The sequence below is a fragment of the Balearica regulorum genome, chromosome 12 (assembly GCF_011004875.1).
Source record: "Balearica regulorum gibbericeps isolate bBalReg1 chromosome 12, bBalReg1.pri, whole genome shotgun sequence".
Lineage (NCBI taxonomy): Eukaryota > Metazoa > Chordata > Aves > Gruiformes > Gruidae > Balearica > Balearica regulorum.
Window position 1 is genome coordinate 14,990,433 of NC_046195.1, and position 18,115 is coordinate 15,008,547.

Genomic DNA, 18,115 nt, shown 5'->3' on the forward strand with positions numbered 1-18,115 from the left:
ATTTGTCACAAGAAATCTAAGGGACAGACAAGCCTTTAGAGAAACTTGTGAAAGGAAGAGGAGAAAAGATCCCTGATGCAGTCTGTAAGGAAGTTTCCCCATACTCTCCAGTCAGGGTTTTCTTTGGAGCCCATCATTGACTCCCAGCAACTCTGCTTCTATCCAATGCCTGTTATAACACTCCTCATCACTGGGCATCAAATGTGCTTCCCATTTCCTACACCACAACACAGGAAGAGAGACTTTCACACATTTTTGCTCTTAAGCAACGCATGAGATGAGGAAGATCAATGTGTCTTTGGGCTTATAATGGTCCAAAATAAAAAGAAGCAGAAGGATGGAAAAAAAAACCAGTCCTTGGTACATGTGTCCCATGAAGAACATAACTGATATGATAGGTTGTTTTCCACAATAATGTGGTCATTATTTACCTGGGGCTACAGTAGAACCAGACTACAGAAGAGCTAGTGGCTGTTTAAAAGGAGATTGAAGAAACTGTGTTTACCTCATATAACATGAGTCGAACATCCGCTTGCTGGCTCAAACATCGCCTCAGGCTGCCCAAGATTTCAAGGCAGAAGGCCTCATTAGCTGCAGAATTATAGCAGGCATGAACATCTGCCTGGACCTGAGAGGGAATATTAGTCACATTATACTGGTTACAATTCTCAAATATCACAACACAGAAGCAAGGTGATAAGGGGCCTGGCAACTAAACAATCACTGAAATAGTCCTTAGTGTGCTGCCAGGTTCTTTATCATCATCACGCTGCAGTGTAAATACTCCCCAGAATACTGGTGCTGTAAGAGAGAATAACTCTGAAAAGCAACATTCCTGGGCCAGCTTCTCTTTGCACAAACCATTTCCCAAAGTCTTTCTTCCAGGAGTAATCCTTACTGAAGTTATATTTCCGTTTTGGGGAAACGCTCCACTCTTGAGTTGTTTCAAACAGTGCGTATTAGACATGAGATTGTCTCATATGTCCTCACCAGGGACTGCAGAACAGCACTTACCTGAGTGGCACCAATGGCCTGGCTGCACTGGGAAGAGGACAAGCTGCCCAGAACCTTAAAATTTCTTAACAGAAGCAAGAAGCCAGCAACTGCAGCTTTACGAGCATCGAGCTGCCTGTGAGTCAGGGGGAGAAAAAAGAAGCATAAATCAAAATGGAAGCAAGAAGCTCAGAAGGAAATACAAGATGAACTCAGTAATGAAAAAGGATACACAAATACAGTGACTGGGCCCAACAGAACTGTATTCCCCAAGAGGGCAGCACAGTCCCAAGCAGGGAGGAGCTTGGCAGTTTGCTGGGAACTCCTTTGCTCTATACTCTCACAACATTCAGTTTCCTTTCTGCCCTCACAATGCTCACACTGAGGAAGAGCCCCAGGCAGAGATGCAAGCATTAAATGTTCCCTGAGTCTCACAGAGCTCTTCTCAGAGTTGGAAAATTCCTCACAAAAAGCTGGTGTTTTGCTTTGCTCACCAAAACCCCAGGTCTTTCCCAAGATTGAGTCCCTTGCCTTGAATAACGATCCTAAATTACGAATTCTGTATTCATAACCAGGCAGCCTCTGCCCAACAAAATCCAGTCTACGATCACAGCATTAAGAACACAGCAGGATGGTTTGCTTAAAGCATTACCAAGACAACAAGCCCGCTTCGCTACCACTTCATAAGGGATCAGAGGGAAGATGGCAGCTCAGCATTCTGATCAGTGGCTTCTTCGAGACTCTCCTTTGCATTTGGATGTACTCAGCTGTGTAGACACGTCGGAACTGGTTTTAATTTTGCCTACTTATTTGGAGTTCCCAACAGCTTTCTGAATTCCCAAAGTCCACTCATCTAGGGGTTGGGATTTGCATCTTAGTGGGTAGAGCTGTGACTGTACTACAGTCCTAGGCTAAAGGGGTAGGAGATGTCACCACCTAGTTAAGGGAAGAACACAGTAAGAGACACTTAGCCAAAACCAACAAACAATATTTCTGCTCCAAAAATATAAATGACTTGTAGAAATCTTTTCAAAGAACCCATTTCCCAGCTTACCTGGAAAAGATAGCTTTTTGGAGAACAAGTATCAGGGAGTCCCTCACTGACATGCTGACTTTGAGCAGAGGCTGGAAAGGAAGATATACTTTGGAGAGAAAAGCACTAAGGCATGCCAAGCCCTTGGGGCATATGAGCTCATCTTCCTCAGGCCCATCTGGCCCTGCATTTCCAATACTGTCATCGGTACAGTAGGAGAACCAAAACATTTTAAAAGAATATAAAATTAAACCCAGAGAGCTGTAGCAGTGAGACACCTTAGCAGGTTAGTGAGGACACAGTCTAAGGGTTTGGGAAAAGAACTGTTATTCCCAGACTGGATGAAGCAGGTAGAAGTTTAATGCCAGTGCAATGTCTCAGCCCAGGGAAAGAGAAATACTGACATGGAGCTTGGAAGGAGAAAAAAAATCAAAGTGACAGCTACAGCTGTTCAGCTAAACACTGTATACTTAGTTTTCTACACTGTGCAGCATCTGGGCATCTTCCAGATGAAAGGTCAGCACAGAGCAGTTTCGGTACTATGCCAGACTGCACCATGTGCTTTTTGCTAGAGGGCACGTGCAAATCCATGCTTGAAGAACAGTTCCATGCTACACCGAACAACCTACTGCAGAACATAAAGGTTTTACGAGGAAGGTTATTAGGTCATGCATATAATTGTGGCCTAGAGCTGTCACTGGAACTAAACTAGCAAGGATATTCATGGAAAAATGCAAAGCTTTACCTGTACTGCCCGGAGAAGCCCTTGCACTGTGTCAATGGGCAGAAAGGACAAATTGTCAAAGGTCTCTGTGACTTTGGAGGATGACGTCTGAAGCACAAGAGGAGCAGATGCAACAATATTGGACAGCAAGTCTGAAAAATAAAACGACAAAAAGAGCAGCTGCTGCCAAGAGGCCAGAAAAGTCTGAGCAAAAGACTTCTACAGAGCTAACAATTAGGGAACAATCAAAGCCCTTTCATTACACGGACAGGTCATGATATGATGAGCCCCCTTCCAGTACCTGAAGGGGCCTACAAGAAAGCTGAAGAGGGACGTTTTACAAGGGCATGTAGTGATAGGATGAGGCATAACGGTTTTAAACTGAAAAAGGGCAGATTTAGACTAGATATTAGGAAGAAATTCTTCGCTATGAGGGTAGTGACACTGGAACAGGTTGCCCAGAGAAATTGCGGATGCCTCCTCCCTGGCAGTGTTCAAGGCCAGGTTGGATGGGCTTTGAGCAACCTGGGGTAGTGGAGGGTGTCCCTACCCAAGGCAGGGGGGTTGGAACTAGGTGGGCATTAAGGTCCCTTCCAACCCAAACCATTCTATGATTCTATGAAAATCTGAGCTCTGCTGCAGGCATGCGGTGTGAAACACTCACAACCTGGCTGCAGGGCCTCACCCCACCAGAGGGCACTGAGGTGTAAGAGAAGAGGCTGCAGCACAGGCACCTCCGCAGCCCCAGCAACTCCCAAGCACCTGCCAGAGGACAAGGAGGAAGGCAAGGCTTAGGAACGTGTAACAAGTTACTGACTGACGGATACCAACTTCCTGTGTGTCAGCTGTTCCATGGCAACTGCCTGCAAACATGTTTTCACCTGCGATGAATACAAGGTAATCTGATGCAGCTGACACCTCAGTAACAGGGGAAGGAACAACTGATTTTCTTGGCTTCTGGTCACTGCAGCAGGAACTTGTTCTCAGAAGCTACGTTCTGAGTGTCCACAGAGCAGGACACATTCCTTCCTCTTTCCTGTTACCTATGAAGTGGCTGACAGGAGATGATGCTTTTGTGAGGACTCTGTTCAGGACCTGCTCAAGAATATCACTTCTCATGGGCTCATGAACCTGAAATGAGAAAGAACAATAAATAAAAATCAAAACCTACATAAATTTAAGATATTCCTGTACTTCAGAGCATAAGCATTGTACAGTACAAAGCAAATACAGATCCGACATGCAAGCTGGGACTGGTTGCCAGAAGTCCCCTTTTTTCACAGACCACTTCAGTTTTCATCCCAGTCCAATCAGAACCAGCACATCAGAGACACACACACAGTACACTTGGAACATTAATGGGTCAAATTGTCTGAGGGATGTAAATTTACCACTTCAATGAAGATGCTGGTGTCAACCCCCCCTCTGAATTTCTCTACCTTCTCTGCAGTTTCTTGGAAACTGTAATAGGGATTACACAAATATCATGGTAGCTGGAACAGATTAGGATTAGTCTTTATAAGGATAGCCTCTTCCAGCTGGACAGGGGCAAATAGGAGACTAAATCTAGTATTGTTTGTAAAACACTCATGATGGATATGGCAGGCAAGGTTTTGACACCATTTACCAAGAGAAAATAAGAACAGTTTCCTCCCTTCAAAAAAACCTCTCTCCAAAACATACACTACCTTAAATGTTTCCAGCAGAATACTCGCTCCCAGTCTGCAAGCCTGCTGGGCTGGCATTTTTGAAAGGCCATAACTGGTATCAGCAGCTTTTCCTCCAGACGGTTTTTTTGGTTCATATGATTCCATTAGGCTGAAGCCGAGATCCACCAGGCCCTGAGTAACGTGGTCCCAGCCAAACGCACTGAGGAAAACATTAAACAGACCAGAAAAGAAACAACTTAGTCACACAAAAGGTTTAGATTACAGCAGTCTAAAGTAAAATCTTCCACAGTCATTCCAGGGTCCAAAGCAGCAGTGAGAGATGCTTGATCACTCCAGGGAAGATGACATCCCTCACAGCCTCACGACTGTCTTTTAGGCTGAGGGACAGGTGCTCAGCACAACACCTCTTGCAGTCCTGGTTCTCCAGCCATCAGAGTTCCTTTCCCATCCAGAGGTTTCCGTGCTATGGGGAATGAAATGCACTCAGGTCTGATCTGAACATGACTGAGGGCTACAGTCGGGATGCACAAATATCTTACTGATCCTGAGATCTTCCAGTCAGAGAGGAAGACAGAATAGGAATGCCTCACATCAAACTAAAGGACAACTGGTGACAGATCACAGGCCTATCCCACAGGATGATTAAAGAACTAACCACGTGGGGGAAGAAAACAGTGAACCTATCACTTATCCCTTGATCAGAACACAAACTACTGCTGGCAGCATGACTCATGCTGTCAGCTGCGTTACCAGTAAGAAACAGACAGAATCCCGATCACTTGAGTCCTCTGTCCCATCAGATGCTGAGACTTGCAGTGGAGGGGGCAATTTATACAGCTGCACTTTGGTTTTTAATTCCTCAATATAAAACTGTGATAAAAACTTTGGATTTGACACTGTTCCCTGCCGGCACCAGCAGTATTTAGCACCTAGAGCATTCTAGCGAGGCTGAAATTCTCCCCCTCCCAAAGCCCATTAGGCCTTCTGCAGCATGTGGCAACAACTCACCTATTTTTTACCACTTCCAGAATTACAGCAGTTACATCATATTGTTGAGGAAACAAATCTTGCAGAAACTTGGAGGCCTGAAGAAACTGCAGGTCCTTGCAGCTTCTTGTGATTGATGTTTTCAAGAAATCAAATATCTGGAACATAAAATCATTGAGTGTGAGGAAGCGATCTTTGAAATGGGACCTGTATAGTCTTGGATATGTTCCAGTAAGAGCACCAGCCAGAGCACAAGTTCCAGTACAGCCTGCCAAAAATCTTAACTCACTTCTTTCTCAGGACAAATACACCAACCTCATTACGTGCCTCAAGGAGGGTAACTTGCTGCCAGATGCACTTCAGGTGGCCACCACAGAGCCAAAGCATTAAAAAAGAAAAGACGATATTGCTTTTTTCCTCATCCTACAATACCAACCCACAGGAATCACAACTCTGGAAACTTCTGATATTGCTCTGGGGTCTTTTATAGTGTTCAGTAAAATACAGCATACCAATGATCTAACTGCCTCCTCACGAGCATCCTGGAACCATTTTAAGCCTAATTCTTATGGGACTATGACCTCACCATGCTTCCTTTCCTTTAAAAGGAGTGCCACGTACCTCCCCATGGAAGTTCTCTGTATGTGCGATACACCCACATACCTGCTCTTGCAGCCTGTGTTTTACTGCAACTGACAGCAAAAGAGCCACGCTGAAGGGACACAGGGCTCTACCAGGGTCCTTCTGTTGCTCAGTCTAGAAAATAGCAAGCAAGAGTCAGAAAGCTTCAACTTACTTCAACTGCAGAGTCCCACAAGTTGAGGGAAGCTATCAGGCAAATATCACACTGCTGTTGTGGTGAAGAAAGGGACACGTCTCTTCAAACACGTCATAGCACTTGCTAAAGTGAACGTGACTGCGATCATAAAAATGATTAAATCCCTTCTAAAGATAACCAATTAAGTTGATTTTTAAAAACCTGCTTCAACACCTTCAACAACAGTGCCGGTTCCATCTTTGTTGTACCTTTAGATGTTTGATGAGTTCCTCGGCTAGGTCCTGATCCAGGTTGATAACAGAAACGATATGGAGGATAACAGTACCTTCCACGTGGCGGAGCTGGTCTAGGGGCACTGTGGCTACCTCAAGGTCCACTGATCTGTAAGATTTATCAGAAAAAAACCAAGCCATCCAATACCATAAATATTTTCGTACGTATTAATGAGGACGTACTTGCACAAAGTTTGACAGTTCAAATTGAAGGAGCCCTTCAAGGGCAGGACCAGGGTGACTACAAATACCCAGGTAGTAAAGAAAGGGAGTAACAGAGAAAGAACTTACTGTGGAGCCCTCTGTTCTTCCTTTTGTCTCTTATCCAACTGATTGAAAAAACTGATGATTCCATCTAAAACAGTCTTCTTACTACCCTGCAAGGCAGGACATTACATTAAGGCACTGCAGGGTCTGCAGTATCCCAGAGAAATACACTCTACTCCCACACCAATTACAGATATCATGGTATCCTTCATTTCCCTTCATAAATCACTGAGTTGGGGGAGGGCTCCTGTGTGGCTCATGTCCAGATGAAGTGACTCTCGTTTAGTTTGCACATTTCTTTTGACTGTGGTTATGGAAGAGTTGGAAGAAGCTGAAGCTCTCAGCTGTTCTTTTTTATAAAGTTATTATTAATTAGAAAGGATCCTTTATGTTATAATCAATTAGGGAGGCTTTCAAACTCCTAACCTTAAATCTAACATTACATTTTGGCCAGAGGACCCAATCAACCTCCTATAACACACACACAATTTGTCTTTGACTGGATCATTCTGGCACTGACTTGGTCACCAATGAAGCAAGCAAAAGAGCCAGATCACCCTGTCAAAGGTCAGAGATGCCATCGGCAGCCTCTGCTTGCAGGAAGAGCACAAGAGATGAGACATTTCCAGTACAAGTCAGGCTACAACCCAGAAGACAGTCATACTGCATGAGCTATTATTAGTGTGCAGACCACAGAGAGTAAGCAAAACCACACTTAAGAACACTGAAAAAACCAATCCTCTCTGCTGTCTGCTAGGTCCATGCTCATCCCTTATTTCCCAAAGGTTTCCTTCTTTCCTCATGAGGAAGATCAAGATTGTATCTTCCTCTGAGCATTCAGCTTCTTCAGGCTAGAGGGAGTTAGAGAAAAAAACAACTACTGACATCATGTTGTGCCCCGCTCCCCACAGCACAGTTTGGGAACAATCAGAATCCCCTCCAAAATCCAGCCTATAGCTGAGTCTGTACATATTTTTTTCCTCATGGTATACACTTAGGGGGAGACCAGCTCCCACGAGCTTTTACCTTCGCAGAAAGCAGCAGCAGCTGATAGACCAGAGGGGGAATTTCCTGCAGGTCTACTTTGGAGAACATCCTAAGGACCTTTTCCACCACAAACTGCAGCTCCTCTCCCGATAGTGGAATATCCCTGTTGAGTCAAAGATGCATCCTAACAATTTTCACTAATTTCCTTCAGAATCCCACAGCACATTCAACCCATAACTAGACAAAAGGTCCTAATGTACAGGCAGGCAGTGAGCGCTGCCAAAGTCCTCACCCGAAGCAGTTGCCACAGATCCCTCAATACCCTTCCACTGTCCCAGTACACTCTTCGACCTTCGGTGCTTAGATCTCCTCCACATTATGCTTGTTCATTAATGTACTGTTAATTTGCCAAGGCTCACTCACACATGGAATAAAAACCGTGATGCCATGCCTGCCCAGTTGTGTTTTGTATCCAGACTGATCCGATGTGGATGTTCATCCACTCAACCATCCATTGGGCTGTGCCTGGAATGGTCATACCTATTTGTGATTGCCCCATGCTACATGTGAAATGGCACACAGACAGGATCACAGCACAAGAAAGTGTTGATGTTGAAGGGGAAAAGAATTACCTGAACATGTTGGCAAGATGTATTACACTCCGAGGATCCCACCTGGTAAAACAAAAATGTAGAAAATGGAGAGCAAGTAGAATTATCGCTTATCCCTTCCCTCCTCGTACACAATTATTCGATGTCACCATTTCCCTATTACATTCTGATATTAAGATCAGAAGTCAGATTTCCACCAGAAATCACCACTGCCACCCTTACCACCCAGACTTACAATGGTTCTGAACTGCCCCAGCCTGCCTCCACAATAACAAATACCAAGAAAGGAACAAAAATGAGTAGTTCCTGAGGCCAGTTCATGCAATGCTATTACAAAATCCGGGAGCAGGCTGTTCTCTTGCCTTCCCAGCCAGAGAAGACCCTGTCACAGAGGGCAAAGATTCAAGGATGATAGAACAAGACACAGACAGTGACATCCAGCTCATCATGATGTCTTTTTTGAAGCACAACGTGAAGCGCACTGTTTTGCCATGTAACTAAGAGCTGGCGGAGATGTACGTACTTGCTGGAGCAGAGGGTATTTATCAGCTGTTTCTTAAACTCTTCCCCATTCAGTTCACCTGAAAAAGCAAGTCTTTTAGGAGGTGATTCCAGAGGAAGGGAGGACAGGCTGGGGAGAAGGAACTGAGAGGGGTTACCTTTCGCATAAGCCAGGCTCTCCTTCGAACTGGCCAATGCAGTGAGAACAGTGGAAAACAACTCCAAGGATTTCCCGTTAGACAGGCTGCCGCCTTTAATAACATCAACGAACAGGGTGGCAAGCTCAGCTAATGCTTGGCCTGGCAGCTGGCGAGCCTGGGAGAAGATACAACATGAAAGAGCCTGAGGCAGTGCACAGGAGAATTCCACATATACGGCCAAACTGTCACCAAAACCAAGCAAAGGACAACATTTCTTACATTGAAATGTTGTCCTGAAAGGGGAATTCAGCCCTGAGATCTGTTTTGTACTGTCCTTTACAGAACAGAGCAGTAAATCACAGTGATGTAATTATAGATTTGGAGTTTCAAGCCTAAGTCTAAATACCCAAAGATAATCACATTTACATACACAGCAAATTCCAACCCCAGCTCAGTCCAGGGCAGACCCATGGAAAGGACACAACTCATTTCCCCCAGTGGCCCAGTGAAGCATCTCAATCTACATGCGAAACGATACCCAGCAGACCCCAGGAAAGCCAGCCCAAATGAGCTTCTACCTCCAGCATCAGCAGTCCTATGATTTCAGACACCTTTCCCAAATGCAGGTCCCCTGACTCCACTAGCGGGATGCAGTGCTTGTAAACCTGAAGCCTCCTGAGAACACCGCTTTGCTGGGAACAAGGGGAGCCTTATAATGAGAAAATAAAGAAAACAAATAAAGAATGGGGAAAAAAGTATTTAAGTAACAACATGCTGCTAAAGCACAGGAAATTAGCAGGGCTAAACTGTCACCTGACTGCAACTCCCTATTTTATCTATCTGACAAAACAGATAAAAAAACAGCACAGGAAATGAGAATCTCTTGGATAAAAACTGCTGTTATCACACCCTGAGGTTCACTCAACCTGCTGCCGGAGATCAGGAAGTGTCAAAATGTCGAGAAGAATCAGCTTGGCAATTAAGTTACAGCTGACCAGCTCAGTTCTACTCCAAGGTACGTAAGGGCTGCCAAAAGTAAAGCCCACTTACAACAGCTTCATTACAAATATATTAGTCTGATTTCCTACTTCCCGTACCTATTTTTGGATGCCCCATTTCCCTGTGACAGCCCTGACTAGTTGGTTCTTACCAAAAACGACACTTCCTTGTGCTGCTGACCACTTACTTCACCCAGCCAGCTGTAACCCACCGGCTCATGGGCACTCAGCCCCCCTGCCCGCCCACCCACAGCGCAGCTCAGAGATCACCCACCTTTGAAGATCCCTCTGAGCAAAGCTGCCGTCTCCCTCCCCTTCAAGGCCTGCCTTGTCACCATATCGCCCAGCTGCAACGAGAAGGGACGCTGTGAAGCTGCACTTCACCCAAGGCCTCCCGAGGAGAACCCGCCTCCACCCGCCTGACAGGGCCCGGCGGCTCAGCCTCCCCTCCCCGCACACAGGGACTCCGCGCACCTCGCTCTCCCCCAGGCTCTGCAGGGCCTCCTGGAGCCGCTCGGGGGTCTCCTCGGCCGCCAGCGCCAGGATGCGCTGCGCCATGGGGCCGCGGAGGCGCCCGGCCGGGGACCCGCTGCCGCCCCCCGGGCCCCAGCTCCGTCGCCCCGAAATTCCCGCCCGGAAGTGCCCGCACAGCGCCCGGGCAACAGCTCCCGCCCCCCCAGCGCTCACTTCCCTTCCCCGCCACCGGCTGCCCCCGCCTCCCCCGGCTGCCCGGGAGTCCTCGAGTTCGAGTCCCGCGTGGTGCGGGGAAGCGTGGGGGTGTGGGGTGGTGCGGGATGCAGGGAGGCGTGGGGTGAACGCACATGGGGTGCAGGGCAGCGCAGGGTGCAGGCATGTGGGGTGCAGAGTGGTGTGGGGTGCAGAGCAGCGTGCAGTACAGGCAGCATGGGGTGCAGGCAGCATGGGGTGCAGAGTGGTGTGGGGTGCAGGGACGTAGGGCGGGCAGCCGGGGGGGACTGAGTCGCTTGGCACAAAGTGCCCATTCAGGGCCACCCCGCAGAAGCAGCGCCCGGCCCCTGCGAGTGCCACCCACGTGGGGTGAGGATCTCTTCGAGTAAACCCTTTAATTCCAGGGGGCACGAGGGGTGGCCTTGGCGCACGAGGAAGTTTAACTCGCCTTAAAGCAGCAGGATTTAGCTGGAGGATCCGGTGCCAGCACAGCGTGGGAGCTTTCGCAAGCCCCGTGCGCGCGGGGAGCTGACGCTGCTGAGCAGGGGGAGCGGGTTCACCCGGGGCCAGTGGCTGTGGGCAGGGGGATAACCAGACCTGGCTGAGAGATCCTCTCAGGGCTCCAGCCACAATCCCTTGGGATGGGTCCCCTTGGGGCTGCCACCTCTCCCGAGACCCCTTTTCCCAGGACAAAGCACCTGCTTGGTGATGACAGGAGTTGCGCGTGAGTTTGCATATGGATCTGCGATGAGCATGATGGCCAGGATGCCCAGGTGGCCAGGGGAGCACAAGTCCCCTCTGCCACCCCCATACAGGGCTGTTGGGTCTGTTTTGGAACCCCCATGCTGAGGATGTCCCCCGTCACCCATTGTCTTGCTCACTGGGCTGCAGACAAAGGTCCAACAAACTAGGAGGGAGCCGAACCTTGCATCAGGGCTGGAGTGGGAAGGGGATGGTGAGGTCGTGCATCTCCTGTGAAGAGCAGCGCGTGGTGCTCCAGCCACAGCAGCATTGCCTTGGGTCTTGGCACAGGTCGGAGTTTTCCCTCCCTGCTCGCCTCTACCCTTCATCTGGAGTCTCGTGCCTTCCTCCTCCTCCCTCCCTTGCAGCAGGGTCTCAGCTCCGTTTGTAGGGCAGCCCCATGGAAACCAAATCCGTAAATCCTGGTGGCATTACAAAACATGCCTTGTGTAAGCCCCTTCAGTCCTGCTCCGGTGCTTAGCCCAGCCCCGCCACCTCCCCAAAATCCCCATCACGGTAAGGGCCTGGCCGAGCTCCTCTCCTGGGCTTGGGGAAAGAGCCGTGCACAGCCCCATCCTTACCGTGTCCTCACCCAGCTCCCGCAACGCTGGGCCCAAAAAGAGTTAAGACTGCAAGGGCTCCCCTGCCCCACACGGCTTTGGGATGTGGATGCCCTGAAAAGCCTTGTCCCGCTGCATCCACACGCGGGCTCAGCGCGATCCCTGCCGCATCCCAGGGCTCCCCTCCCTCACGGGTCTGTGGCATCACCCCAAGGGTGGACTTGGTTCCAGTTCCCAAAGCTCCAAGCAGGCAACCGTCACTTGAGGGCTTCATAAAAAGAAGCCATCTGCCCACGTTTTGGTTTTTTTTTTTTTTTTTTAAGGCTGAAAGGGGCCCCATGTGGATGCTGGTTTGGGTGGCCTCATCAGGGAGGAGTTGGAGAGCCCGAGGCAGGACCAGGCCCAGGAGCATCCTCTGCCATGTACCCATCCCCGCAGCCGGACCCTGCCCACGCGGCCAAATTCACAGCAGGACCTTGCCAGGCTTTTCAGGGCAGAAGCTGGGGAAGAGACCTGTCCCACTCGCCCCGGGGGATCAGGCTGGGGTGGCAGGCTGCCCATCGCCTCCTCTGCCCCTGCCCCGCGCTAATGAGCGAGTTACACAATGAGAAGCTTTTATACTTCGTTAATCGGGTCCGGCATCCCAGCCCGCCCCTCCACGCACGCTACGGCCGGCCAGTGGAGCCCTGGCTCCCTCCTTCCCTCTTCTCAGCTGCCTTTTGTAATGTTTTAATGGGGTTTCTTGCCTGGGTTGTGCTGATTTAATTACAAAGCTGCAGTGAGTTGATGCCTTGTGACGGTCTAATCCCAACCCGGTGACTCTACAAAGCTTTTGCCCAGCTTTCTTCCTGCTCCACTCCGGTCTTGCCGTCCGTGTGTCCATCTCTGCCCCGTGCACTGACACTCTGAGGACAGTTCAGCTTTTCCTTTCCCTGGTGAGTACCTGGGACTTTTTCCACCCAAAATAACTTTGCATCAGAGACTGTAATCCAGGTCTCCCTTAACCTGGCACCTCCAAGGCTGGGATTACTTTCAGTTCCTGGAAAAAGGGGATGCCCATCCCTTCCCTGGGAGCTGGCGGGGAAAAGGATGTCCCTGGGAAGTGGTTGAACTGGAGTCAAGCATTCCTCGCACAGCCTGGGCTCGAGCCGGTGCGACAGCCTGGCAGGGGCAAGGTTGGGCACTGGAGGGAGGATGAAGGCAGACTTCCTCCTCCTCATGCATGGGAACAAGATGTTTCACCCAGACAGCATCAGAAAAATGCTGAGGCTTGTGGTCCAACCTTGCAGCTGGTGACATGCTCTGGGCCAGAGCAGCAGGGCTCGAGGGTTTGTATACACCTTGGGGATAATGGGGTAGTAGAAATAAAAGACAATAAAAGCATGAACCGGCTGCCCACCCGGCCGAAGCTGGGGTCTTGCCTCTGCCCATATGAAGGCGGTCTGAGATGAAATGGCACTGGGTGAGCTCATGGGGTTTGAGGTCCCCATGAGAAGCCCCCAACCACCAGTGGAAAGGCAGACCTGGAAAAAAAGGATGAAGGTGTCAGATGATCAACACCCACATTTTTAAGCTGCTTTTGCAAACCCCTGGAGTTTCTGAAAGCCGCTCAGCCCCCCGGCAGGCAGAGACATGGGCAGTATGTAATGGAGCTGAGGAGGGCTGGGGTGTCTCTGCCTGAGCAAGACGGGCAGGGGATGGGGCACGGTGGGGCTGCGGAGGCTGTCGGGATCCCCACCACTGCTGATTCCTCCTTCCCTCTCCCAGTGTCCTGCGGCTGACAGAGGACAGAGGACGACATGTCTGCGGTTGTGAGTACTGCCCCCACACTGTCCCCAGGGCTCTGAGCATCCCCTCCTGCAGCACTGGGATGGGGTGTACCCCATGCATCCCTCACCCCCCTGCCTGCTCTCAGCCCATGGTGGGGAGCCTGGGTGCCACTCAGCCCATCCCCATCCCGTTGCACCCCCTTGGGTGCAGGCATGGAAGCTCTGCCGTTCCCCATAGCCCCCCATCCCAGGGGACCCACAGTGGGGCAGTGAGCGGGGGGACTGGCTGGGAAGACCCCACATCCTCTCCTTGCCCCCAGACGGGCACCTTCCGCATCGTCTCAGAGGAGGAGCAGGCCCTGCGCACCAAGCTGGAGCGCCTCACCACCAAGGACCATGGCCCCGTCTTTGGGAGGTGTGAGAAGATCCCCCCACACACCCTGCAGAAGGTGAGGGCGGCCGCGGGGAGTAGGGGGCAGGCACAGCCTGGGGCACTTGCTTCTACTCGATGGCCAGAGGAGACCCTCAAGGGGCTCTCGCCTTGGGGGGTGGGATGTGCTTACACCAAAGGATTGCAGATGGGGGGACCTGGGTGACCCTGCCCTCCCCATGCTAGGATGCTGCAAGGAGCATCACTGCATCCCTCCAGCTTTTGGGTGCCTAAATGACCCCTGGGCTGGTTTGGGGTGCATGGGGAGCATCACTGAGCTGGGCCCCCTCTTTGCTCCCCCCCAGGCAAAGGATGAGCTGAACGAGACGGAGGAGCAGAGGGAGGTGGCGGTGAAGGCACTGCGGGAGCTGGTGCAGGAGCGGGCAGGCGGCGAGGAGGTGTGCAAGGCGGTGGCTGAGAAGGTGCAGGGGAAGGACGACTCCTTCTTCCTCCGCTTCATCCGTGCCCGCAAGTTTGACGTCCACAGGGCCTATGACCTGCTGAAAGGTGGGAAGGGGTCCTGGGCTGTGACGCCAGGAAAGGACAGGGGTAACTGTCCCCCTGGCAGCTCCTGGCCCCATGCCGGAGCCTCCCAGCCCCTTGGTCTGGGCTGTGCCAGCAGAGCAGGACCCTGGCATGGGAAGGAGATGAGGAGAGAGGATAAATAGAAAAAGGCAAGGCTAGGGGTTCGGGATACAGGGGAAAGGGTTGGGATGGAGAAGGAAATAAATGAGGGTGGTGCCAGACATCCCACAAAGCGAGGACATTCCCAGTCCTTGCTAATTTACCGGACAAAATGGAAAAAACATCTGTTTTGTGGTGGCAGGCTGTTTCATTTGTGCAGCAAACCCATCTGGTTTGGGCTGCAACCCCTTGAGACCCCCATGCTCTATACGTGCCCTGTATGCACCCTGTACGTGCCCCTCCATAGCCCTGTAAGGAGCCAGTCCTGCACCCACCCTAATACTTCTGTGCACCATGCCCTGGGACCTCTCGAGGGCTGGGGGCAGGTTGGGGGGCTTGTGGCACCCCCTCTTTGCACTGGGAGTGACCCATAGGGATGGAAGGGGAGTAGGAGGGCAGCCCGGGGGGCGACCGCCTGTGAGGACCTGCCTGGCTCCGGCTCTGCTCTTCTTTGTGTCGGCTTGGGGGATAATGAGATGTAATTATCTGCACTGGCTCGCAGACGAGCTGTTTTGTTCGCTTGCATTTTCCCAGGATGAGATTCCTTATTTCATGCCCACAGGGTGCCAAGGGAGGGGAGCTGGGGAATGTCACCCAAATAGGAGGGAAGGGGAGAAGAAAAATGAGGGAAAAAATTACTTTATCTGCTCAATGAGGTGTTGCAGAGAAGGCAGGCGTGGGCACCCCCTGCCATGGGGACAATAACACTGAGTGCGATGGAAGAGACTAGACCTGCGTGTACCCTGGGCACAGTTGGTCCACAGCTCTCGGGATAGGGAATGGCGTCTCCCCATCGCCAGCCTGGCCACTGGCGGCTCCCCCAGTGCTGCCCTGGCTTCCCAAGGCTGGGTGAGCAGCCGTTGTCCTCCCTGATTTCTGCCTCTCTCCAGGCTACGTGAACTTCCGCCAGCAGTACCCTGAGCTCTTCGACAACCTGACCCCCGAGGCTGTGCGCAGCACCATTGAAGCCGGCTACCCCGGCATCCTGGCCAGCAGAGACAAGTATGGCCGGGTGGTGATGCTCTTCAACATCGAGAACTGGGATTACGAGGAGATCACCTTTGATGAGGTCAGCGCAGCCCAGCCGTCACTCCCAGAGCAGAGCAGTCCCGCCCCTGGGCTCGTCCCGCTCAGCACTGAGCGCAGCATCCCTTACACACACATGCATATGTCCACACACAGCCTCCAGCTGTCCAAGTTGAAGCAAATCTGTAGCCCTTTGAATTTATCCTTCCAGGGATCCTAGGAGAGCATGGTCCATCCCAAAGGGTTCCCCTTCCTTCCCCCTGATGTGGTGCAGGATCCTGGCCAAATTCAGGATCCCCCAGCCTCCCCCAGCCCAGGTTACACAGGGTGAAGAAAGGCACCATGCCATTAAATCAAGGTGCTTTAGGAAGGAGGGACCCACAGGGCAGACAAAGAAACCGAGGCACAGAGTATGGAAAGGGCTTTTTGGCAAAGAGCTCTCCAGGCATGTAACTCACAAATTCTCCCAGCTCTGTTTTCTGCTCAGCTCTGAATTTGGTGGCAAGAGATCACTGATCCAGGTCTGAGATGCACCTGCCTTGAAAGTAGATCATGGTGGTTGTTCAGCATCCCCCGAAACGCCCTCCCTGCTCTGAAGTCCTGGGGCTGGCTGTGACAAGCAGGCTAGAGTCAGGCAGACCCTGGCTAACTCTCTATGGGACTCTTCCTGGGAACCTTCTGGGGTCTATGGGAGGTGAGACCTAATACCAGACCTGCTGCCTCTCCTCTCCATCAGATCCTTCGTGCCTATTGTGTTATCTTGGAGAAGCTGCTGGAAAATGAAGAGACCCAGATCAATGGGTTCTGCATCATTGAGAACTTCAAGGGCTTCACCATGCAGCAGGCATCAGGGATCAAACCTTCTGAGCTCAAGAAGATGGTGGACATGCTGCAGGTGAGGTGGAAAAGTCTGCACCCAGCAGAGGCAGAGTGGATCCTGGGGAAGCAGAGAGCTCAGGGAAGGCAGGGCTAGCAGGGTTTGCAATTTCCACCACACCGACACCAGAAGAAAGCATCGTGGAGAGGCTCTTCCCCATCACATGCTCCTTCCCTTGCCAGCTAATTGGCTTAATCCTGCAAGATGGATCCTATTTTTCCAGCCCCAGCTCCCTGCCCTCTCAAAAGCCTGAGTAGAAGCAGTACCACCACTCCTTGCAGCATCCTACAGCATGGTCTGGAGGCTTTTCCGGACCATCCTCTCAGCCCAGCCTGGTCCAAGCTGGACAGAGACTCACAGGCACTTAGGGATTTCTGCTCTTGGACCAGAGGCCAAAGATGCTTGGCACTCCCCAGGCAAGGAGGACACCAGAAATGCAGTCCTTCTCATGGAGTGGGAGCAATGAGCCATCTGGGAGGCTCTTTAGCTTCCCTGGTGCTCCAAGGGCTAGGACAGCTGATCCTCTGGGTCAGAACAAAAAAGGAGCCATCAAAGAGGGAAGGGGAGATTGGGCAAGGGGAGCTGCGGCACTGCCAGGGTATCCATAGCTGCCCGCCCAGCTCTGCATGGGCAGCACCATCTGTAACCAGCTGTGTCTGGGTTTGGGATTCTAGGACTCCTTCCCAGCACGGTTCAAGGCCGTCCACTTCATCCACCAGCCTTGGTACTTCACCACCACCTACAACGTGGTCAAACCATTCCTGAAGAGCAAACTGCTGGAGAGGGTGAGTGCGGGAAAGGGACCCAGAGGCAGAGGCATATCTCTGGGTGAAACAGAGTGGTTGGGAAGAGTTGCTCCAGTCCTCTACTGAAGTTCACTCCCATCTCCCTGCAGGTCTTTGTGCACGGGGAGGAGCTGGAGTCCTTCTACCAGGAGATTGACGCTGACATCTTGCCAGCAGACTTTGGTGGCAACCTGCCCAAGTATGACGGCAAAGCAACTGCAGAGAAACTCTTTGGGCCCCGCATTGAGGCTGAAGACACGGCTCTCTAAACTGGGATCCGCTCCCCCTCCCCTGTAAAATAGGATCAGAGGTGGCCCTCTAACCCCAACCATCTCCTTACTGTAGCTTTGGTTGAATGACTGCTCATGATGAGGCACTCTGGTCACGTTGCTCCACGCCTGTCCCTCCCCTCCCCAAACCTGGCAGCAGGCTGCTCAGCAGCTCTGTCCCTCCCAGAGCCAGCAGAGAACAGAGGCCACCAGCCCTCTCCTGCAGCATGCCCTGGAGCTGCAGTGGGAGGACAAGGAGAGCATTTGCTCTGGGAAGGGTGGGCTACAGCGAGGGAGAAATAAAGTGTTTAACAGCAGAGCTCCAG

At 51.3% G+C, this 18,115-nt stretch overlaps 2 protein-coding genes across 3 annotated transcripts in view; one reads left to right on the forward strand and one right to left on the reverse strand.

Annotated features, from left to right (window-relative positions):
• The window catches only part of FANCI (FA complementation group I), a 24,462-nt gene extending 13,860 nt beyond the window's left edge, over positions 1-10,602 (reverse strand). For both annotated transcript variants that reach the window (XM_075765109.1, XM_075765108.1), the window contains exons 1-17: positions 10,436-10,602; positions 10,236-10,308; positions 9,542-9,672; positions 8,982-9,138; positions 8,846-8,903; positions 8,344-8,385; positions 7,751-7,874; positions 6,749-6,834; positions 6,434-6,566; positions 6,071-6,163; positions 5,429-5,565; positions 4,439-4,619; positions 3,794-3,881; positions 2,772-2,902; positions 2,048-2,118; positions 1,015-1,129; positions 506-628 (exon numbers count right to left, since the gene is read on the reverse strand). In XM_075765109.1, coding sequence (XP_075621224.1) covers positions 506-628; positions 1,015-1,129; positions 2,048-2,118; positions 2,772-2,902; positions 3,794-3,881; positions 4,439-4,619; positions 5,429-5,565; positions 6,071-6,163; positions 6,434-6,566; positions 6,749-6,834; positions 7,751-7,874; positions 8,344-8,385; positions 8,846-8,903; positions 8,982-9,138; positions 9,542-9,672; positions 10,236-10,308; positions 10,436-10,519 — 1,827 coding nt within the window. In that variant the 5' untranslated portion in view covers positions 10,520-10,602. The remainder of the gene's footprint in view (positions 1-505; positions 629-1,014; positions 1,130-2,047; positions 2,119-2,771; positions 2,903-3,793; positions 3,882-4,438; positions 4,620-5,428; positions 5,566-6,070; positions 6,164-6,433; positions 6,567-6,748; positions 6,835-7,750; positions 7,875-8,343; positions 8,386-8,845; positions 8,904-8,981; positions 9,139-9,541; positions 9,673-10,235; positions 10,309-10,435) is intronic.
• A 3,146-nt stretch (positions 10,603-13,748) lies between these two features.
• RLBP1 (retinaldehyde binding protein 1) lies at positions 13,749-17,789 on the forward strand. Its single transcript, XM_010299856.2, has 7 exons — positions 13,749-13,760; positions 14,039-14,167; positions 14,454-14,655; positions 15,723-15,901; positions 16,595-16,753; positions 17,410-17,520; positions 17,631-17,789. Exons 1-7 carry the CDS (start codon positions 13,749-13,751, stop codon positions 17,787-17,789), a joined length of 951 nt encoding a protein of 316 aa, XP_010298158.1.
• The last annotated feature ends 326 nt before the right edge of the window (positions 17,790-18,115 follow it).